General features: G+C 35.8%; 1 protein-coding gene across 6 annotated transcripts in view; it reads right to left on the reverse strand.

Moving 5' to 3' along the window:
* The window catches only part of LOC131682817 (homer protein homolog 2), a 345,497-nt gene that overhangs the window by 180,618 nt on the left and 144,986 nt on the right, over positions 1-19,893 (reverse strand). For all 6 annotated transcript variants that reach the window (XR_009304162.1, XR_009304161.1, XM_058964579.1 and 3 more), the window contains 4 exons: positions 3,102-3,233; positions 1,311-1,502; positions 1,063-1,247; positions 919-997 (listed from right to left, as the gene is read on the reverse strand). Coding sequence is in view for 4 of the 6 variants with exons in the window: in XM_058964578.1 (XP_058820561.1) it covers positions 919-997; positions 1,063-1,247; positions 1,311-1,502; positions 3,102-3,233 (588 nt within the window). In the remaining 2 variants the exon portion in view is untranslated. The remainder of the gene's footprint in view (positions 1-918; positions 998-1,062; positions 1,248-1,310; positions 1,503-3,101; positions 3,234-19,893) is intronic.

Consider the following 19,893-nt stretch of genomic DNA (forward strand, 5'->3'; position numbering starts at 1 on the left):
GTCCGAGTCGAAGTCACTGGATGGTTATCCAGGTCTGCCAAATCGTTCATTGATATTTTCGGGTTCTTTTACGAGAATCCGCCCTGAGGTTTTGACTCTTGCCGGGCAAATGCAACGTGACAAGCGGTCCTCTTCGGAGGTGGTGCCTAAATCGCTTGTTTGAGTTCCCTGGGGAACAATTTCGCAGACCAGAACCGCTAGTGCGTCTTCCACGCACTACAAACTCAAACGAAAAAAAATGGGCGTTTCTTAAAAAATGGTTTTATTTACATAACTTCTGCAGATTTGATTTTCTACTAAGATGACTTTAGCAATTCTTTTAGATATTTCAAAGGAGAACAATTTGTCTCAATATACTGAACCTCTAGCTTAGTTCGTTAGAAAGCTATATATTAGCTAAATTGTAAGATATACAAAAATATCGTATCTGTCATTTTTGAATAATCTGTACTGCAAAGCATGTTATTTAATATGACAGCAACGGTATTTAATATTAGGTGCCATAATCAAATATTATGCTACTTAAAAGTATGTATGTAAAAGTAATGTAAAAGTTCTCATAACTTTGAAACGAAAAAAGGTTAGTACAAAAATAATCTTCAAGTTGTCCAAAGGATACTTTAGTGTAAAATAAAAGTTTCAAAAGTTGTAGAAATAAAAAACGTTTTTAAGAAACACCCTGAAGCTTAAATTTGTACCTATTGTAAAGCAAAGTTATTTAGTTTTAGTTAAAATTCCTGCTAAATTTACATTCTGGACCACTGTGCAGTGTTTATAGCGCACTGTTATTTGGGGTAGTGGCGCATGATATTGATAATATTAGACAGTGAAATTGCATGTGCATTAAAATTGCACGAGTTCAATTGTTTAAAAACGATTAGAAGAACACATTCATAATTTAGAATTTTATTCACGTACCTGTAGAGCGCTCGTCAAGCGAATGTTGTTACTTTTCAGGGTAGCTAACTCTATTTCCCACTTTTTGGCATTAGCGGAGCTGTTTAAAGTGAACAAAATCATTACATCCCAATAACTGTCGAAAAGTAATTTACAAAAACTTGCCTTTGTGCCAGAGCCAGTTTTAATCGTTCATTTTCATATTTCAGTTGCTGCTCAGCGGTTGAAGTAGTCATGCCATCACTGGATGAAGAGTTTATAGATATTTGCTTTAAATCTGTACTGAGCGGATTGGCATTGTTGAGAGCATCGTTAGTCGTAGGATGAGATGGGCTATCCGTTTTGGTAGTCTGAAAGATTTCTATAATTATTGCTCGAAAGAAACGAGATATAACTGAGATCAGTGAACATACTGCGGTTACGTTACTAGCAGGAGTAATCGGGGCTTCAATGTTATTCGGATCAAAGCTATCACTGTTCGACATTGACGACCGTGCAGTAACAGGAGAAGCGTTTGCAGATGTGACAGCTGAATTGCCATTAGCTGATGATTTATTAAGCGCATTCTTTGTAGCTTCTTTAACTTCTTGAAATTTTTCGATGAACTGAAATATTTATTTATTTAGTTGCGCACGACTATGTGTTCAGCATAAAAACGACGTAAGGAAACTTTTTCTAGAAACATTATACTGCCGTTCTACGCATAATTGTCCCATGTTACTTTTTGAACATTTTCACTTTTTTCATCAAACAATTCTTTTTCAGGCATATTTTCAGAAAACACGCCTAAATCATACCAAAGTTTGTTCGAAGACTTCGTAAAAAATACTAAGTCTGTTTGGCCCATTGTTGAAATTCTACGTATTAGTGTGCATACTATCAACTAACAATAAAGCAAAAAAAAAGTATATAATAAAATATAATTACGCAGCGCCTAATTAGAAAATACATTATGCTAGATTCTGGGAACTGAAAAAAATTGTTAATATAAAAAAGGGTCAGGGCTTTTTGACTGGGCGTTCGGTAACTGGGCTGCAGCCTAGTTAAAAAGCAGATAAACCTCAAAACATATACGTTAAACTTAATGTGACATTTTGGTGTCAAAAATAGCCAGGTGCAAGCGAATGTTGACAAATGAATAACAATAATATTAATTTAAATTTTATCAACCAATAAAGTGAAATATTAGCCTTTGCTTGTTAGGAATTACTGCCGCTAGAAGCATAACTGTCCCATGTGCTATGGGAATCCCTATACACATGGGACAATTATGCTTCTAGCGGCAGATTAGATTGTCGTAAATTAGCAAGTCGCCGATTTGTTCACCTCCTCACTGAGCAAACATTGAATGGTATTTATCGATATTATTCAGTAGACTATTATTTAATCGACTTCGAAACCATAACATAAACATCCGATTATTCTTTAACATCGAAATCGCCCTCGGCGATTTTTAGCATTTGACAGATCAGCCCAGTTAGCGAGCATTCGCTAACTGGGGTGCCGTCTTAGTTCAGTTACCGAATAGTTGCTGTACTTATTACATGGCGAACGCGTCTACTTCCAATTTTGATGTAGCCAGAAATCTCCTGAAAGGTCTTGACGTGCACTTTTGTAAACAAAAGGAATAATAAACATCATTTGCATAGATCGTGATGGGACTGATATGCGTAGGATTTTCCGGTTCCTATCTGATTTCTCGTAAAAACTCACGTTAATTGAATTTTTTTATTAAAAACTGGACTGTTTACACCGGTAATGTTGGTTTTGAACGTAATCTCAGACAATAAAGCTTTATTTATTGCTCCAGTTCTCTGCAGATTGCTATTATAAATTACATCTTCAATCGCATGTTTGGCAGTTGTCAGTTTTGAAACATAGGACAATTAGGCACATAACGACAGAATACTAATAACGTTTCCATTTTTGGCAGTGCGTCGGTGGTAATCATTCAAACATGGGTGTAATCATTATATTTTATCGGACATTGCATGTGTAGCACCAAGTGAAATAGAAAATTCTAAAACACATTTAACGAACTGCCTGATGTATGAAGCGAATTCGAATCGTTAAATTAAAACATTTTCAAGTACAGTGGCATCAAAGACTTGAATGTCCTAGGCACCATATACATGTTCATTATTGCACCGTTTTGTTATTCATAAAAAAATACACAAGCATAACTTTAGAATTAGATATTTTACCTTGCCAAGCTCCGCCTCGGAGGCGAATCCTAAACCATACACTGTATTGGCTCGCACATCACTCCATTGGCCAAATTTCTGTGATGTCTGTGTGAAGGTCATATTGGGCGTTATTGTGGAATTGATGACAGCCTACAAAAAAGAATATAGATTAAAATGTTTCGTCCTCTTCCTAACAAAATTTACAGCGATTTTTATGTGTTTCTTTAATTTTGACGCTATGTCAACACCGTGTGCGCAGCTCCAAACACTTTCTTATCATTATCATAATTCATCATACAATATTTTTCTAAATTTATTCGTACAGTGACTCTCGAACCAATAAGATGACATTCTCAGTCCGTGCAGTGTACCGTGTGGTAGCGAGAAGCTGAGCTGGAACGAGTTCTGATATGCGAGAAACTTGCTTGCAGCAAATCAAATGGAGCCTGTCAGAGTAAAAGCAGTCCGCTCGGCTTTCACTCTGACATCACCCCTTTGGTTTGCAGCAATTTATGTTCGGTTTTTGAATCTCCATGATTTTCTCTGGTAATTGCAGTATTCTAATATAAGGGCAATTTTTCAAAAGGGCGTAGACGTTTCTACGTGCAATAATTTCAATTTTTTTGATCGGTTACACTATTCTATACAGTAAAACTATCTGAGAACAAGTTACAAGAAATGAATACTTCTACACGAAAAAAATATACACTGAAAAGAATGTTGTGTCATTTTTCACAAAAACAAAACTTATAAAAATTCAAATCGCAAAAAAAAACCATTTTTTCTATTTTTTTATATATTGTCAACAAAAACTTAAGGAGAAAATAAATAATTTGAATGTAATTTCATGATGGAGAAATTATCAGAAAAAAAGTTTTTCTAACGATAACTTTATACTTGTATAAAAATTACATACTAATTAACATACAAAACTGTAATTTTATTACAGAATATAATTCAAAGTATCATTTGAAAAAAAATGCAAATGCATTTAACAAATATCTTCCAAAAGGCGATAGTTTTCGAGATATTTGGAATTTTGCTCCAACAAGAATAATTAATTCATGTAATTATTTCCTTTTTAAAAGTTATTCGCGTTACCCCATCATAAATTGTTAAAAGTCTCATGTTTATCGTTTTACAGACATAAAAGAAGCTTTTTCAGTGTATTTGGATCATGGAGAAGCTTTAAATAAAAAAGTTTTCCTAGCAACAACTTTTGACAAATTTTCATAATTCATACTATTTGCAGTCAAAAGTAGAATTTTATTTTTGAATATGATTCTGAACGCCATTTTAAATCAAAACTCTTATAATAATTTTTTTCTGAAATGTAATAGTTCTCGAGATATTTTAAATTTTTTTTTTAACAACCAAATTATTTTGTTTTATTACGATCTTTTCAGAAGTTATTCCCGTTTCTCCATCAACAGCAATTACACTGAAATGAAAATATCTTTTGTATTTATTAGATTTGTCATATGAATCAGAACACAATTCTTTGTGTAGAATTTATATGAATACATATGAATGTTACACAAAGTTCATGTTAAACCTCAGTGATATCCAATAAATTTGAATCCAGCGCGGTCAATATGAATATGATTGGAAAAGCATATTCAAGTTATATGAATAGCTAATGAGCTCAACCATCTCGTGGGTGTAAGTAGTGGGTTGTAAAACGAAGACTGACAAGAAAAACGAGATGGCGGACCGAAAGCAAATGTTTTTGTTTGGTAAGGGTTTTTAACAAAATTAAAATGGTAAAGATACGTTCTAATGGATTTTTTTTTACTTCCACCAGGTAATGGTTTCGAATTACACAAGTTGATATTCTTTTCAACAACTAACCACAGAAAAAAGACATCAATTTCAAGCTTTTAATTTGTTTAAAAAATAAAGATACATATTCAAAGGTAATTGAACTATCACCACCAAATGCGAAACTGTCGCAATTTCGTTAAGTAGGTGAGTGTTACTGAATTTAAAGGCTGGTCATATAGAAATTAAAAACGGCCAACATAGTTATGCACCGAGTTAGGAAAGGCTGGTATGGCGTAGGGTTGGGAAAACCGTGACTTATTTAAAAACCGGTAACCAAAAATAGAAAAAGGAAAACAAGTAGAATTTAAAACGCAGTCACAAACAATTGTTTCGAAAACTGACCTGAAGCAAAGATAAAATTGTCATTTCTTTGCCTGAAGTTGCCATTTTCTCCTCATACAAATGCTTCAATATATAATGAAAATTGTGTTCAACAGAAATTTGAGCCAAGTTCCAGCGCATCACAATCGTTTTAGATTTGCTATAGGTCTATCCCGGTTTAATTTGTTAATGGTATTCAAATCCATTGGAGCAGTCATACTCAATATATATGAAACCTATCGTGTATTTGCTTTCTTTTCCAACTGAGCATGAGCATGACGATCGTAAAAGCCTTCGTGATTGACCAGAACAAGCGAATGAACGAGAATCAACGGATGGAGCCTGGGAGTAGCTATCCATCCTCTATGTGCACGTTTCGAAAGTTCTATACGCCACGTCTTTACAGTAATCTGGTAAGGAAATTAATGTTATTATAACAAACGTGGTTATGGAGATTCTGTATATCTCTGCATCTCTACGTTTACTACGGGAAGGAGCTAGTGAGGTGGAGTAAATAGTTACAAATCTGACTCGGAGAAGAATTAGCGCGTGTTTTTTACTCTGGGCAGCTGGCTGCCGAGAATTTCAAATCAATTCTGAAATTCTGAGATAGTTAAAATGCAACTTCAATCACGGATAACCGATGACCGGGAGTATAACTTAAATATGAAGTAAAAGAAACTGATTTACTAATTTAATATGGCAATGTGCCAAAATAGAAAATGCCATAAATGGAGAAATGATTCTAGTTTTTGTTGCCTCTTACGAAAACGTTTTTTGCTTCCTTTTACAATTTCTTTTAAACTTAACCCGTTGCAGTAACGCTACTAGATTGACATTTTATAAACAATATTTAATGTGACGACTTTGCGTAATTAAAACTGTAGAATTTGTTTGTTCTGTCCCATCCCAGGAACCTAGGACCAAAGGAGTGACATTAACCCTCTTAGCAAAGTCACTCCCAACGATTTATCAAACCCCATCAAATTGAAACGGTTGTGTACGGTTGTCCACGTTTCTTCCTTATTCAAGGTTCAAAATAATCCGCTGATTAAATTATTCATTGTATGAATAATTTGATTGCCGTATAATTTTGAATCATCTTTATTTTGTACGCTGCACAGTTGGCCTGGCCGCTTTAATGCTTGTGTCATATTCAATATGTGCCACAAACATTAATAATGACAAGAAAAATTGTGGACGAACGTCTGCAATTTTCCAGGATCCCTACATGTATTGGCTGTGTATGTGTAGACTAGACTAGACTAGACTAGACTTAAAACTGTAGAATTTATTTGTCTTTATTAACAGTTTTATTATAGTTTTGAGCCGTATATAGATTAGAACAGTAAAGTAAAAAAATTAAACACAAGTATATTCAGCTACAACGCGTTGATCACGTAAAGGACACATCGAAATGTGTACGCTTCCAATAGTCCGATTATAGTGATGGTTCGTCGCTTCAACGAGTTTGTCGAGCACTTAGACTTCGATACCAATTCATCACAATTCCGTCACCGTTTGCTGTTAAGTTAATTATTTTTAGTTTAGTTAATTAATACTTATTATTGAACACAAATTTTTAAATACAAATGTAATTTCCTTCTGCTGAAAAGGTAACACACTGCATATTGGTCCTAAAGAGCAAAAAAGGGGTTTTTTTGATTGCGTCAAAACTGTTGACTTTAGCAATGTGGTGTCTTTGAGAAAGTTTCTTGGAGTAGAACTCCCCTTCTTTTTGTTTTATCGGATTTATGATTAATCCCCCTAATAGTGAGTTACGAAATTTATTTCATACAATAATTCAGATAGACAAATACTTCAGCAAAGTTGTAGAGAAACTAGTTGCAAACATTTTACCTGAAGACTTTAACTCTCTATTTTTTCATGAAAAACATGCAAATGGTTCAACATTTGTTCAGAAGCACGTCCTAGTTCTAATGATAATTTTAAAGACATTTAATTTCCAACGACATTTTGACCATGACTATCGGTGGAGAAATAACGGAGTAATTCGACTTTGCCTAAATTAGGAATTGCTCCCACGACTCTTAAGGGGTTTATGTGGCACTGCTACTATGATCAGCATCGCACCACAGCGGTTATTTCGAAAGAGAATTCTCCGCCTTAAGGGCTCATGCACGACAATTTCCAATTTGGGAACAATTGAATACCTTTGCCATTCCCCAATCGATTTTAATGATCAAAATGTCGTTGGACACGGAATTAAATGTTTTTTCGAAGTATCATTAGAACTAGACCGTGGCTCTGGGAAAATGTTGAACCATTTGCATGTTTTTCAAGAAAAAAACTCAAAAATTTGGCAATTTTAATATTGTTGTCCAAAAATGGCGCAGTATTTCTTACAAAACAGCATCATATGGCTACCTTTGGAAAGGTATATTTTTCTTCTAACTAGAAATGTTGATAAATCGCAAATCGGCTGAAAACTGACAGCGCAATTAATTTATTGCAGAAAGTCCCAAAAATGGTTTAATTTTGCTATAATTCAAGATTTTCTATACCCCATCTTTACAACAATTTTTTAAAATGCATTTAAAGTGCTTTACAACCTGTACTAGGTCTCTTGAAAAGTTCAAAATTGCTGTAGCACCGTGTAATAAATTGAAGATTTTCCTTCCTAATTGAGAAATGTTGCCACATCTACTATAATGTATTGTAATGTACTGAGAACGAGAGCTTGAAAAAATTGACATCCCTGCGTGAACTTAAAAGAAAACAAAATTCAATTGATGCTCGCCACGATGAATGAAATGTATGTTTTGTTCCCCTTGTAATTCATTCTCCCGACATAGCGCATTCAGGTTCGGGCATGTTCGGTTTTAGAAGCAAATTGAATTTTGTTTCTATGCCAGCTCTGAGAGGGATTATTGAGCAAAAGTGCACCAGATATAGATTCCGCAGTTCACTTATGCTAGAAAATGATAAAACGGTACTACTGGCGATAATCCTAATTTAGTGTTCTGTATCTACTTTTTGAATTTTGAAGACGAGTAGTCTGAAAAAGCTTTAGAGCCTCAAAAAAATTGAAAAAAAATTCCTTCAATCAAAAGTTCCATTTCACCACTGCACAGTGGTCCAGATCGCTAATTTAGGAGGAATTTTTACTTTCTGACAAACCTGTATAATTTAGCCGTATCATGTCTTAGGATGAATTTGTGTACATCAGAAGATGCTTCTTTTTATTGGAATAGTTATTGGGGTGGTTCTAATTTATCTAAAACACGAAAATAAACTTTTTACTGATGAAAGAAAGAGCTCCACAGTCTTCCACAAAGTTGTAAAGTAACTTATTTTGAATAAATTTGTTGAATATATTAATATTAGGGTGTTCCTGAAAAAAAACGTTTTTTTAGTATAACTTTCGTATCTTTCACTTTTTGTTAACACAACCTTTGAACAGCTTATTGAAAACTTCAAGCTGAGTATTTTTCTCCAAGACACCGAAGGTCTAACTTTTTTCTTTAAAAAGTTATGGACCCTTTTCGTTAAAAAATTGCCTATTTCAAGGCTCAATATCGCTGATGCGAGCACCTAAAATTGAATACTGTTTCAACCACATGAAAGACCATACTTTTTAGTATATTTGAGCAAAAATTGGCGAATACGTTATTTTTTTAAAATTTGCAATTTAGATTTAAAGTTTTTAGTTTTGCAGGTTCAACGCATTTACACACATATCGTTGTATTATGAAAAAAGCCACTTTCAAATGTCATTCTCTCATCGCAGCAAGCTTTGCATAAGTGAAACGACTGTCAAAAAAAGGCTTCTGATTTTATTCGTTTTAAATAAAACTAGTAAATATGGATATTAGTCGAAGAGAGTTGGCGAATTTGCTTATCACTGGTAAAAAGACAGATGAACTGCTTAAGTTCATTACAAGTAGTAATCCAAATGTAAAATTGAGACTTGTTAATGTTCGAAAGAAATTTTATATTTTGTTAAAACAACCTTTGAACAACTTTTAGAAAACTTCAATCCACGTTTTTTCATAACTCTGAAAGTAACTTTATTCTTTCAAAAGTTATGGAAACTTTTCGTTCATAAATAGCCCTTTTTCAAATGTCATTATCTCTGATTGGGGCAAATAAAAGTAAGTTCGGATTGAACCATAGAAAAGAACTTACTTTTAAGTATATTTGAGCGAAAATCGGAAAATATTATTTTTTTAAACATGTGATTTTAAATTTATTAACAAAAGTTTTAAATTTTGTCGCATAACGACATAAAAGAAATTGCCTAAAGCCTTTGTATTTCCTTGTCTGTTTTGCTTACATACCAACAATACAGAATGTGTTCATTAAAAATAATTTGGCTATAAAAACAATTTATGATTTATATAAGGAGAATTTAGTCCATGCCAGTTAATTCAAAAGTAGATGCATTGCATTTTCAGGTATATCCAGCGGTGCTCGATGAATTCGACGTTTACATTTAAGACAAGTTATAGGATCTGATGAAACAATCTGAATGGTTTGCTTTCATAAAATCTTCTCTTCCACGCAGTTCCGATACTGTTTCTGGTAAACAATCAACATATGACATCGCAAGTGATGGCGCTCCGTCCTTCGAGCATCTTAACTAAGGTCCATGTTTCATTTTTCGACAAGGAGTTCATCTTCTGAATGGCTTGCTTCCATAAAATCTTCTCTTTCACGCAGTTCCGAAACTGTTTGTGGTAAACAATCAACATATGACATCGCATTTAACGCAAAACTGGCATCGAGGGCTGCCCCAAAGGGAAGTAGAGCGTGTTCGGATAAGAATAAGAAGAGTGGCAGATTTGACAAACGCAAAACAGATTCAAGATAATCTGCATAAGGTGTATGCTTGTGTGTACAATAATATTATTGGTGGCTGAAAGAACTAGTTTCTATATTAAAAACATTGTTTTAATTAATTTCGTTTTTAATAACCTCTTTTTTGGGAAGCGAAGCAGTATTTACGCAATGTAGATGTTGTCAATTGTAAAACCAAAACTCTCGCTTTACGTATGCCTATACCTTATCTGGTATCATCTTGGGTTTTCACATCATTTGCAGTTAGACAAGGTCAATATTTGACAAGACCATAATTTGATGTTGGAACGGTCTATCCCTGAGAATGATCATAGGAAGGGCAATCCCTCGACCGGCATAGTTACGCCAAAGATACACGATTGCTTTATGTACGCCTGTATGGCTGGTACGTTCTCTCACCAACCGTGCATAAACTCCTGGTCCATGGAGGAAGCATTATTCAACATAACATACTGCCAGTAGGTATGTGCAGTGAAGAAGTTCAAGAAACCAGGAATAAAAGTATTCGCTGATTCCGAGAATTCCACGCACGCAAATTCGACCGACTCGTCAATCTTGATGACGTTTTCAAGAGACTTCTTGTTTCATCAGATCCTATAATTTGCCTTAAATGTAAACGTCGAATTCATCGAGCACCGCTGGATATACCTGAAAATGCAATGCATCTACTTTTGAATTAATTGGCATTGAATAGATTCTCCTTATATAAATCATAAATTGTTTTTATAGCCAAATTATTTTTAATTAGCACATTCTGTATTGTTGATATGTAAGCAAAACAGAAAAGGAAATACAAAGGCTTTAGGCAATTTCTTTTATGTCGCTATGCGACAAAATTTAAAACTTTGGTTAATAAATTTAAAATCACATGTTTAAAAAAATAATATTTTCCAATTTTTGCTTAAATATACTTAAAAGTAAGTTCTTTTCTATGGTTCAATCCGAACTTACTTTTATTTGCCCCAATCAGAGATAATGACATTTGAAAAAGGGCTATTTATGAACGAAAAGTTTTCCATAATTTAAAGAATAAAGTTAGACTTTTAGAGTTATGAAAAAACGTGGATTGAAGTTTTCTAAAAGTTGTTCAAAGGTTGTTTTAACAAAAAATATAAAATTTCTTTCGAACATTAACAAGTCTCAATTTTACATTTGGATTACTACTTGTAATGAACCTAAGCAGTTCATCTGTCTTTTTACCAGTGATAAGCAAATTCGCCAACTCTCTTCGACTAATATCCATATTTACTAGTTTTATTTAAAACGAATAAAATCAGAAACCTTTTTTTGACAGTCATTTCACTTATGCAAAGCTTGCTGCGATGAGAGAATGACATTTGAAAGTGCGTTAATGCGTTGAACCAGCAAAACTACAAACTTTAAATCTAAATTGCAAATTTTAAAAAAATAACGTATTCGCCAATTTTTGCTCAAATATACTAAAAAGTATGGTCTTTCATGTGGTTGAAACAGTATTCAATTTTAGGTGCCCGCATCAGCGATATTGAGCCTTGAATTAGGCTATTTTTTAACGAAAAGTGTCCATAACTTTTTAAAGAAAAAAGTTAGACCTTCGGTGTCTTGGAGAAAAATACTCGGCTTGACGTTTTCAATAAGCTGTTCAAAGGTTGTGTTAACAAAAAGTAAAAGATACGAAAGTTATACTAAAAAACGTTTTTTCGGGAACACCCTAATCTTTTTTTTTAATTTCTTGTATAACAAAAACTAAAAGAGATAGAGCTTTAATATATTCAACAAATTTATTCAAAATAAGTTACTTTACAACTTTGTGGAAGACTGTGGAGTTCTATCTTTCATCAGTAAAAAGTTTATTTTCGTATTTTAGATAAATTAGAACCACCCTAATAACTATTCCAATAAAAAGAAGCATCTTCTGATGTACACAAATTCATCCTAAGACATGATACGGCTAAATTATACAGGTTTGTCAGAAAGTAAAAATTCCTCCTAAATTAGCGATCTGGACCACTGTGCACTGGTACCAATGGTATACAAATATGTTCTGAATTAAAAACTATTAAATGTTTAATCTTTTATTTAGATTATAGTTGTTTCACTACAGTCTAAGAATGACTGCATTATTTTAATTAAGAATAATAAGACGATCGGTATACTATGAACACCATAATTTTGGAGCACATCCGAAAACAATCAGTCCAGATTCATATAAGAATTAAGTAGAAAAAGCTCTCCATCTAAATAACTAACATTTCTTATAGATTTAATAAACCATTATATGATTTAATCCGTTGAATATTCCTTATACATTTATCAAAGTGTCATATACATTTCATTGGACCACCCAATGTTTTTAATATGATAATTATCAGATAGTTATTATATGGTGCGCTGATAGATTTGGGTCTGACATTGGAATTTAAATGTTATATGAAAACCTGATAGAATTGAATTTGTGAGGAATGCAACATTCAACATGATATCCATATAAGTTTGATATACTTTTGAAAGTCTAATGTCATTGGAAATTCCAATAGTGCTGATTTATATGAATATCATATAATATGGATGTAGCGATTCCGCTCAGTGTAGTTTTTCGTAAGGCCCATAACATTTCCTTGAAGTTCAGTGTGCGGTCCAGTGTAATACCGACAATTCTCAGTCGGTTTGTGTATGGTATGGCCTCGCACGATGAAAAGAATATCGTCCACGTACAATAGTATTTCTATTCCGTTCGGTACAACTCTAAAGATTGGCTGCATTGCGACAAGGAACAGCGTTACTGAAAAACGGAGCCTTGCGGTACTCCATTTTCCAGGCGATGGGTGCATGACAATTTTCCTCCTACCGATACTTGAAACATCCGCTTAGTTAGAAAGCTTTGCAGCATTCTCATCATTCGGCCACGTATCCGCCATCTTTTCAATGTTAGCAGAATCCCATCTCGTGTCGTACGCTTTTGAGAGGCCCAAGGTAGCTATTAGACTATGTTCGTCTACTGATGGAAGCGATCTTTCCAGTTCAGCAAAATACGTATCCGTACCATATCCGGAACGAAAAGCGTGTTGTTGTTTATCAAGTCACCTACTTGATTCATGATGATCATTGATCCGGTATCATTACAGTTCGGTTTCGGGATAGGCACGACAACAGCATTTCGCCACCAATTGGCCGTTTAGCCAAATTTTGTTTAGTAGTTCGAGTAGGATCAATTTAACAGATAACGGAAGTCGTTGAAGCATCGGATATCCTATCATATCGGGACCTGTAGATACCACTCCTCCCTTTATCGAGCGCCCATAAGAGCTCGTCGATGGTAATGTCGTTGTTGTAGACGTCGTTGGAGTTGGGTGAGAATTCCATGCGCTGTCGTTCGGCCTTCTGCTTCTTCTTTTGAAAAAGTGGTGGGTAGCTGGATGTCAGTTTTTCAGAGCAGAATAAGATATCGATGGCTGACGTGTTGCCTCAGACCGGATCGAGACGAGTGGGTGAACCATTGTTTAGAATAACAAGTTTTCTAGTCAGAGTGGTCTCTGCGATGAACCGACCGAGCGCGTTAGTTGACTGTGACCCCACGCTAAGTGGTGCGCATTGAAATCGCCTAGGAATATCATTAGTCCGTCCAGCTCTTCAGAGGTCGTGCATTGTTGGGCACTTGGGGAGACGTATATACGCACAACCGTTGCCAGGATCGGTTTGTGAATTCGTACAGCGATAAGGTGCAAACTGGTGGTAATTTGCACTCGTTCACATGGTATCCCCTCTCGTATTGCTTGTCCAACGCCGTGTTGCCAGTAATGATCGCTTTTGGACTCCAAGAGCAAACTGTATTTTCTGCCCAAGAAGTCCAGTGCTACAACTGCTTTGTTGGCTTTAGTCTCTTGGAGCACAACTATGCACGGATTATGTTTCGCAACCAGCTGCTTTAATTCTTCGATATTCGCTCGCAGTCCACGCAGATTCCATTGCAGCGCGAAACAGGAGGAGTCGCTTGAAACAGATGCCGATTCTATTGACTTGTTACGTGTTGGTGCTCTTTGACTCGATGATGGTTCACCGGCGAGAAGTCGGGAGGAGTGTTGCAAAGACTGTCTATCTGAGAGATAGGGACAGTCCTTTTCTCCCCGATCAGTCCCTTCTGTGATTGGAAGTGGGGAAGCTACTTTCATCTCTTCTTCCTCAAACCGGGATGGTGCAGCCGTCGCATCTGGAACGAAGAATAATTCCGCAGTACTTTCCATTATCGGATGTTGGAGAATAGGACTAACCTGTGGGATGTCTTGCCCCACAGTACCAGCCACTGTCGAGACTACTACACTACTATCGTTGGAACTACCGACAATGACCGGCACTGGGGAAAGGCTTTGTGTAGTATGATGTTTATTTGTCTTATCGTCTTCGAGCAAGCTCGTACAGACTAGGTGGTAACTTATATACTAATATTCATTACGGTGCAACATTATATTATACTAGCAACAAAACATAACATAGTCAACATCAATAATTACAAATATCTAACACAATTCTACACCAATAGTTGTTGAAACTCTCGAAAGTAAATTCCTTTCGGCCAAGTTGATGGGTTCAGCGCTATATCACGTAAATTCACATCAATGCCTACTTTGAACGACACGGCGGTACAAGTTTCTGCGCAGTAGTCGTGTCTTCTGTCTCTCCAATGCACTATGTAACCATATCAATTACCTCTTTTTCGGTGACGGTGTTTTTTAATCTGGTAAGGAAAATCCAGCATTTCGTCGATGGCAAGACTTTTCTACTGTTATCTAGAAGATTACTCGAGCCTTGTATTAGCTTTGTCGACGACAGTGGGGATGATTGAGACGAGACTGAAACATTAAATGAGCCGGAAAAACCGGCCAGCGTTTGATGGATTCCAGCGATTTCATTCTTCAGCGCCGAAATTTCATCGTGCAAATCTGTTTCGCACTTTTTAGCTCTTGTGTCAGTGTGGGTTTCGGTAGCTGCGGTGGCAGCGGTGGCGGCAGCAATGGAGCAGCAACGGTGGATCGAGATGAAAAACTGGCCATATCAATTAGCTTGCGTCTATCCCGAAATACCTCCATGTCGCGAACATTACACATTATTTCGCCACATGCAGTGCATAGCCAGTAGATATTGAAATTATTGTTGCAGCTGATCGCCTCAGAACCAGTGATAGAAACGCATTTTAGATGATAAACATCCGATCCGTCCGAACAAAAGCCTTTACACACGATTGTTTCTTCATCGGGTGCGATCTTCGTGAAGCATTTGTTGCAAATCATATTGACTCAACTGCGATTTCAAGAATAATAAAAACTGTTTTTGTAAATGCTCTTCTCTGCCACAAATGTATAATCACTTCATTGAACTTCAGAGAAATAGCAAACAGTAACAGAGTTAATTTACCAAGCAATTTTCAACAAAATTCACAGCGCGGAACAGAGGCAAAACAAACGGGTACGAGTACTGTTTGAACTATTGGTTCTGCTGCTGTCGAGTCATCAAACCACGCGGTGTTTGTTTTGATGTACCAACATCAGGTTAAAGAGATGAGCGATTGGATGATGGATGGACTTTGGTGGTTAGCGGACAACCTGCAAATATAGTAAACGGAGCAGTACCTGCTGAACGGTTCTCGGTGGATTGACTGACCTGAGAGACGTCTTGCCCCACAATGCCAGCCGATGTCGAAACTACTACACGATTACTACCAGAACTACCGACATCAACCGGCACTGGGGAAAATTTTTGTGTAGTTTTCCTTGATTGCCTTTTCGAAGCTAGAGTTGTCCCGTCTCGGTACGGGTATCTCGATGAACCTTCTCCGGGCGAGGTCATGGGGCGAAGTGAATGATCGATTATGTCAGTCGAATTTCTGAAAACGTTAGGCACAGCAGTATCTGCCCGGGATTGCCATTTTTGAAACTGACCTGACGAAGGTCCAACCCCACAGTGCCAACCGCTGTCGTACAAACTACACTATTTTGTCCAAAATCATCGACTGCGGCGACACTGGGGAGAGGCTTTGTGTAGTTCTGCTGATTTCCTTTTACTTGTTGATCGGGGTCTTCTGATTTGCTGATATTCTGGTTGGAGGGGTGATACGGGTGTCCTTATCGGCCACAGACGTGAATTCACCATCAACGGGTTGGGGTATGACGGCCCGGATAGTTCCTTCATCCTGCTGTGCTTGCGTTGGAAGGAGTACTACACATTCATCACTTCCGATGATGAAACTGAGAATTATCGAAGTGGCTGGCTAGGAGGCGTCTCGGTAAACTCAATTTCAATCCATGGTTTCGTTGGTGGTAGTGGTAGCAGTTCTTTTTGGTGGGCACAAGTTATTCGGTGAGGTTGTCGAGGGTTTGCTGAACGGGGTATGTTGTTTCTGCGGTCTTCCTCGTTTGGAATTCGTATTAACCGCTGGCGAGTTATTCCTGGATTTCGTTATTGGCCCTATTGGCTGGTTCGTTTGCTTCTGTTCTTTGCAGCGTTTTTCTTGACTGTTGCTTTATCTGATGGATGTACATCGTCATTTGCTCGATTTTCTCGTCCTCGCGTATGGTCTCCGCCAGAAGTTTTGCGATCTGCTCATCCTTCCTCTTCATTGTTAGCTCTAACTCTTTCAGCTTGCAAAGGATCTCATTCGGTTGTACTGTGGCCTGAACATAGCTGCCTTTACTCAGATGTTCAGCTCGTTTACGTGCTTCGCGGACTTTTATTTTTATGACCTCCATTTCTTTTTTATCAACAGGACATTCGTGGCTCGTTGGTTGGAGATCACTTTGACAATTCCGACAGTATGACGTTTCTTTACATTTTTCTTCGTTGTGTTGTTCTTTCGAGCAGTTACAATTTACAATTTATTTATTTCGTCAATCAAGTGTAGACTACATTATACAAATATTAATTGCTTATATACTATCCTGTAAACTATTTCTATGTACTATGATGCCGTAAAGAGTTGAAAAACTGTTTTAAACTTGTTCGGGGCATGGTAAGGTCAATACTTTCACAATGCTCGTTATACACAGCCATCATCTGGTTTAGTGGTCCGAATTTAGCATAGTCTGTACGGTGATGACCTATCGCGAACAAATTTCTATTGCGTAATTGACGAGTAGGAGCATATAAATTTAACTTTGACAATATGTAAGATGAGTCAATACGCTGTATGACGATATCGTTTAGAAACGAGATCATAGCATAGTCCCGACGTTCTTTCAATGTTTGAATATCTATCAACATACAATGTGCTTCATAAGATGGAAGAGGGAATACTGTCCATCTTAACTTGCGTAGTGCATATAATAGAAACTGTTTTTGGATTGACTCAATTCTCACTTCGTGTTTTTTTATGAATGGTGACCAAACAATACTACAATATTCTAAAATAGACCGAACATATGCTACGTAAAGAGTTTTAATTGTGTAAGGATCTTGAAAGTGATATCCGAAGCGTTTTATAAAATTAAACATATTACTAGCTCTATGAACAATTGTGTTGTAATGTTCCACAAATTTTAATTTTTTATCTAAGATAACTCCAAAATCTCTTATTTTATCGCATTACCTAATGTAATTGACACGGAAGCCGTGATTTGTTTTCTGCTAAAAGTCATGAGATTACATTTTTTAACATTTAATTCCAGTAAACATTTACAACACCATGTATAAAAGAATTGTGTTTCATTGTGAAAAACATTATAGTCATTATTATTTCTAATTTCTAAAAATAGCTTAATATCATCCGCATATATGAGAATTTTAATGTTTTTTAAAATAAGAGAGATGTCGTTGACATATACAATAAAAAGAAGAGGTCCTAAGTGTGAACCTTGAGGAACCCCCGAAGTAACTTTAATTATATCAGATTTCATCTCATAGAATTTTACTATTTGCTGACGATCTGTTAAATACGACTTAATCCAATTGAGGAGTCTCATCTCGATTCCCAATTTTTCAAGTTTGAATATTAACATGGGAATGTCCAGCTTATCGAAAGCTTTGCTGAAGTCAGTGATGATATGATTTCCTTTATCCATGGCATTTAACGAGTAATCAACAAATTCTAAAAGGTTTGTACTAATTGAACGGCCTTTAAAAAACCCATGTTGTGAATTTGTTATTTTATGTTTGACTTGGTTGAAAATGGTTTTATTTATGATGGATTCGAAAAGTTTGGGAAAGCAAGACAGAATGGCAATTCCACGATAATTGCGAATATCAGATTTTTTACCCGATTTATAAATAGGTATTAAAAAAGATTTTTCCAATCTTTTGGGAAAATACCAGATTCTAGTGACTTATTGAACAGCCAGAATAAAGGCGACGTAAGCTCAGTTGCTAAATTCTTTATGAAAGCAGGTGAAATTCCATCAGGTCCTGAGCCTTTAGTGGCATCTAGATCATTGAGACCACACAAGATATCTTGAACATTAATGTGACTGACACCAACATCCGTTGAATAATCAGGAAAATAAGAAAAATATTCAAAGTCACGATCATTGTCTGAATAGTTAGAATAAGTTTCTTGAAAAAATGTTGCGAAGAGATTCTTTTGAATCTCTTCGCATCTTTGATCTTTTGAAGTTTCACCCTCTTTCCCATCTAAAGACATTTTTGATGGAAAGTTGCATGAATTCAACTTAGTTTTGATGTAATTAAAAAAGTTTTTTGGGCATGACTTGATCTCATTTTCAGTTTTTGCATTATATACAGTTAGTGCCGAAGAAATAGCCACTAACTTTGCCAAAGTTAGTTGGTCACGAATGTTAAGGTATTTTTCCAAATTATCCTGATTATTGTGTTTTCTGTAAATTTTGTGAGCTTTTTGTTTCCGATTTTTCAAATTAATAATTTCTTTGTTGAACCAAACTGGATTTTTGGATGCATGATTTCGTCGTTTTTTCGTGAGTGGAACTTCCTCCTGTATTACTTGCCATAAAATATTATAAAAGATCTCCACTGTACATTCAACGTTCATTTGATTCTTTAAAAGGGACTGCCAATTAGCACTGCTTAATTTATATTTAATATTTTCATAATTTGCTTTTCTATAATCGAAGACGTCCTCGAAGTCACAACCAATGAAATTATGATTCTTGTGCACAAAAATAGTGAATTCTATTGCCGTGTGAAACGTTTCCTTTTTTCCATAAGGGAGAATGAGATTCATCAACACAGAAATCTTCATTAATGTTTGTTAATAGCAGATCTAAATAACGATTGTGTTGATTTTTTATATGGTTTATTTGATTGAGTCCTAGCAATGCAATTTTCTCAAACATATATTGTAATGTTTCGTTTTCACCAACGACAGGAAGTATAATGCTCTCATTTTCAGAGTCAGGAATAAAATCTAAGTTGCGCTGATTAAAATCACCATAAATATGAACTTTAAATTCTGGAGGAAAATTAGAGATTATTTCTTCAGCTGCTTGAAAGAAAATCTCATATGTTGATTTGCAAGCTAGATCCAGTGGAAAGTATACTGAGACAAAAATGTGGATTTCCTCAGCGATATGTGCTTTAACCCATACGTGTTCAAATTCTTTGAATTTTGGTGAGACAATAAGATCGGAATTAAATATAGATGAAACTGCGATGAGAACTCCTCCGCCTGACATTCTTTGGGTTAGTCGTAAATCACGATCATCTCTAAAAACATTATAGTCACTACCAAAAACCAAAGGCGTTGTTTACTTATATAAAGGCTCGCACAGAATGAAGCCAAATCTACCAATCGAACATGTCACCGGCTACCTATCGTGCAAAGTAAACAAACATACTTCTTTAGCTATGTCCTCATGCGTGCTCGCAAGAGGAGTATTGTTATTGATAGGAAAATATTGCAATAATA

This window comes from Topomyia yanbarensis, chromosome 2, assembly GCF_030247195.1.
Source record: "Topomyia yanbarensis strain Yona2022 chromosome 2, ASM3024719v1, whole genome shotgun sequence".
NCBI lineage: Eukaryota > Metazoa > Arthropoda > Insecta > Diptera > Culicidae > Topomyia > Topomyia yanbarensis.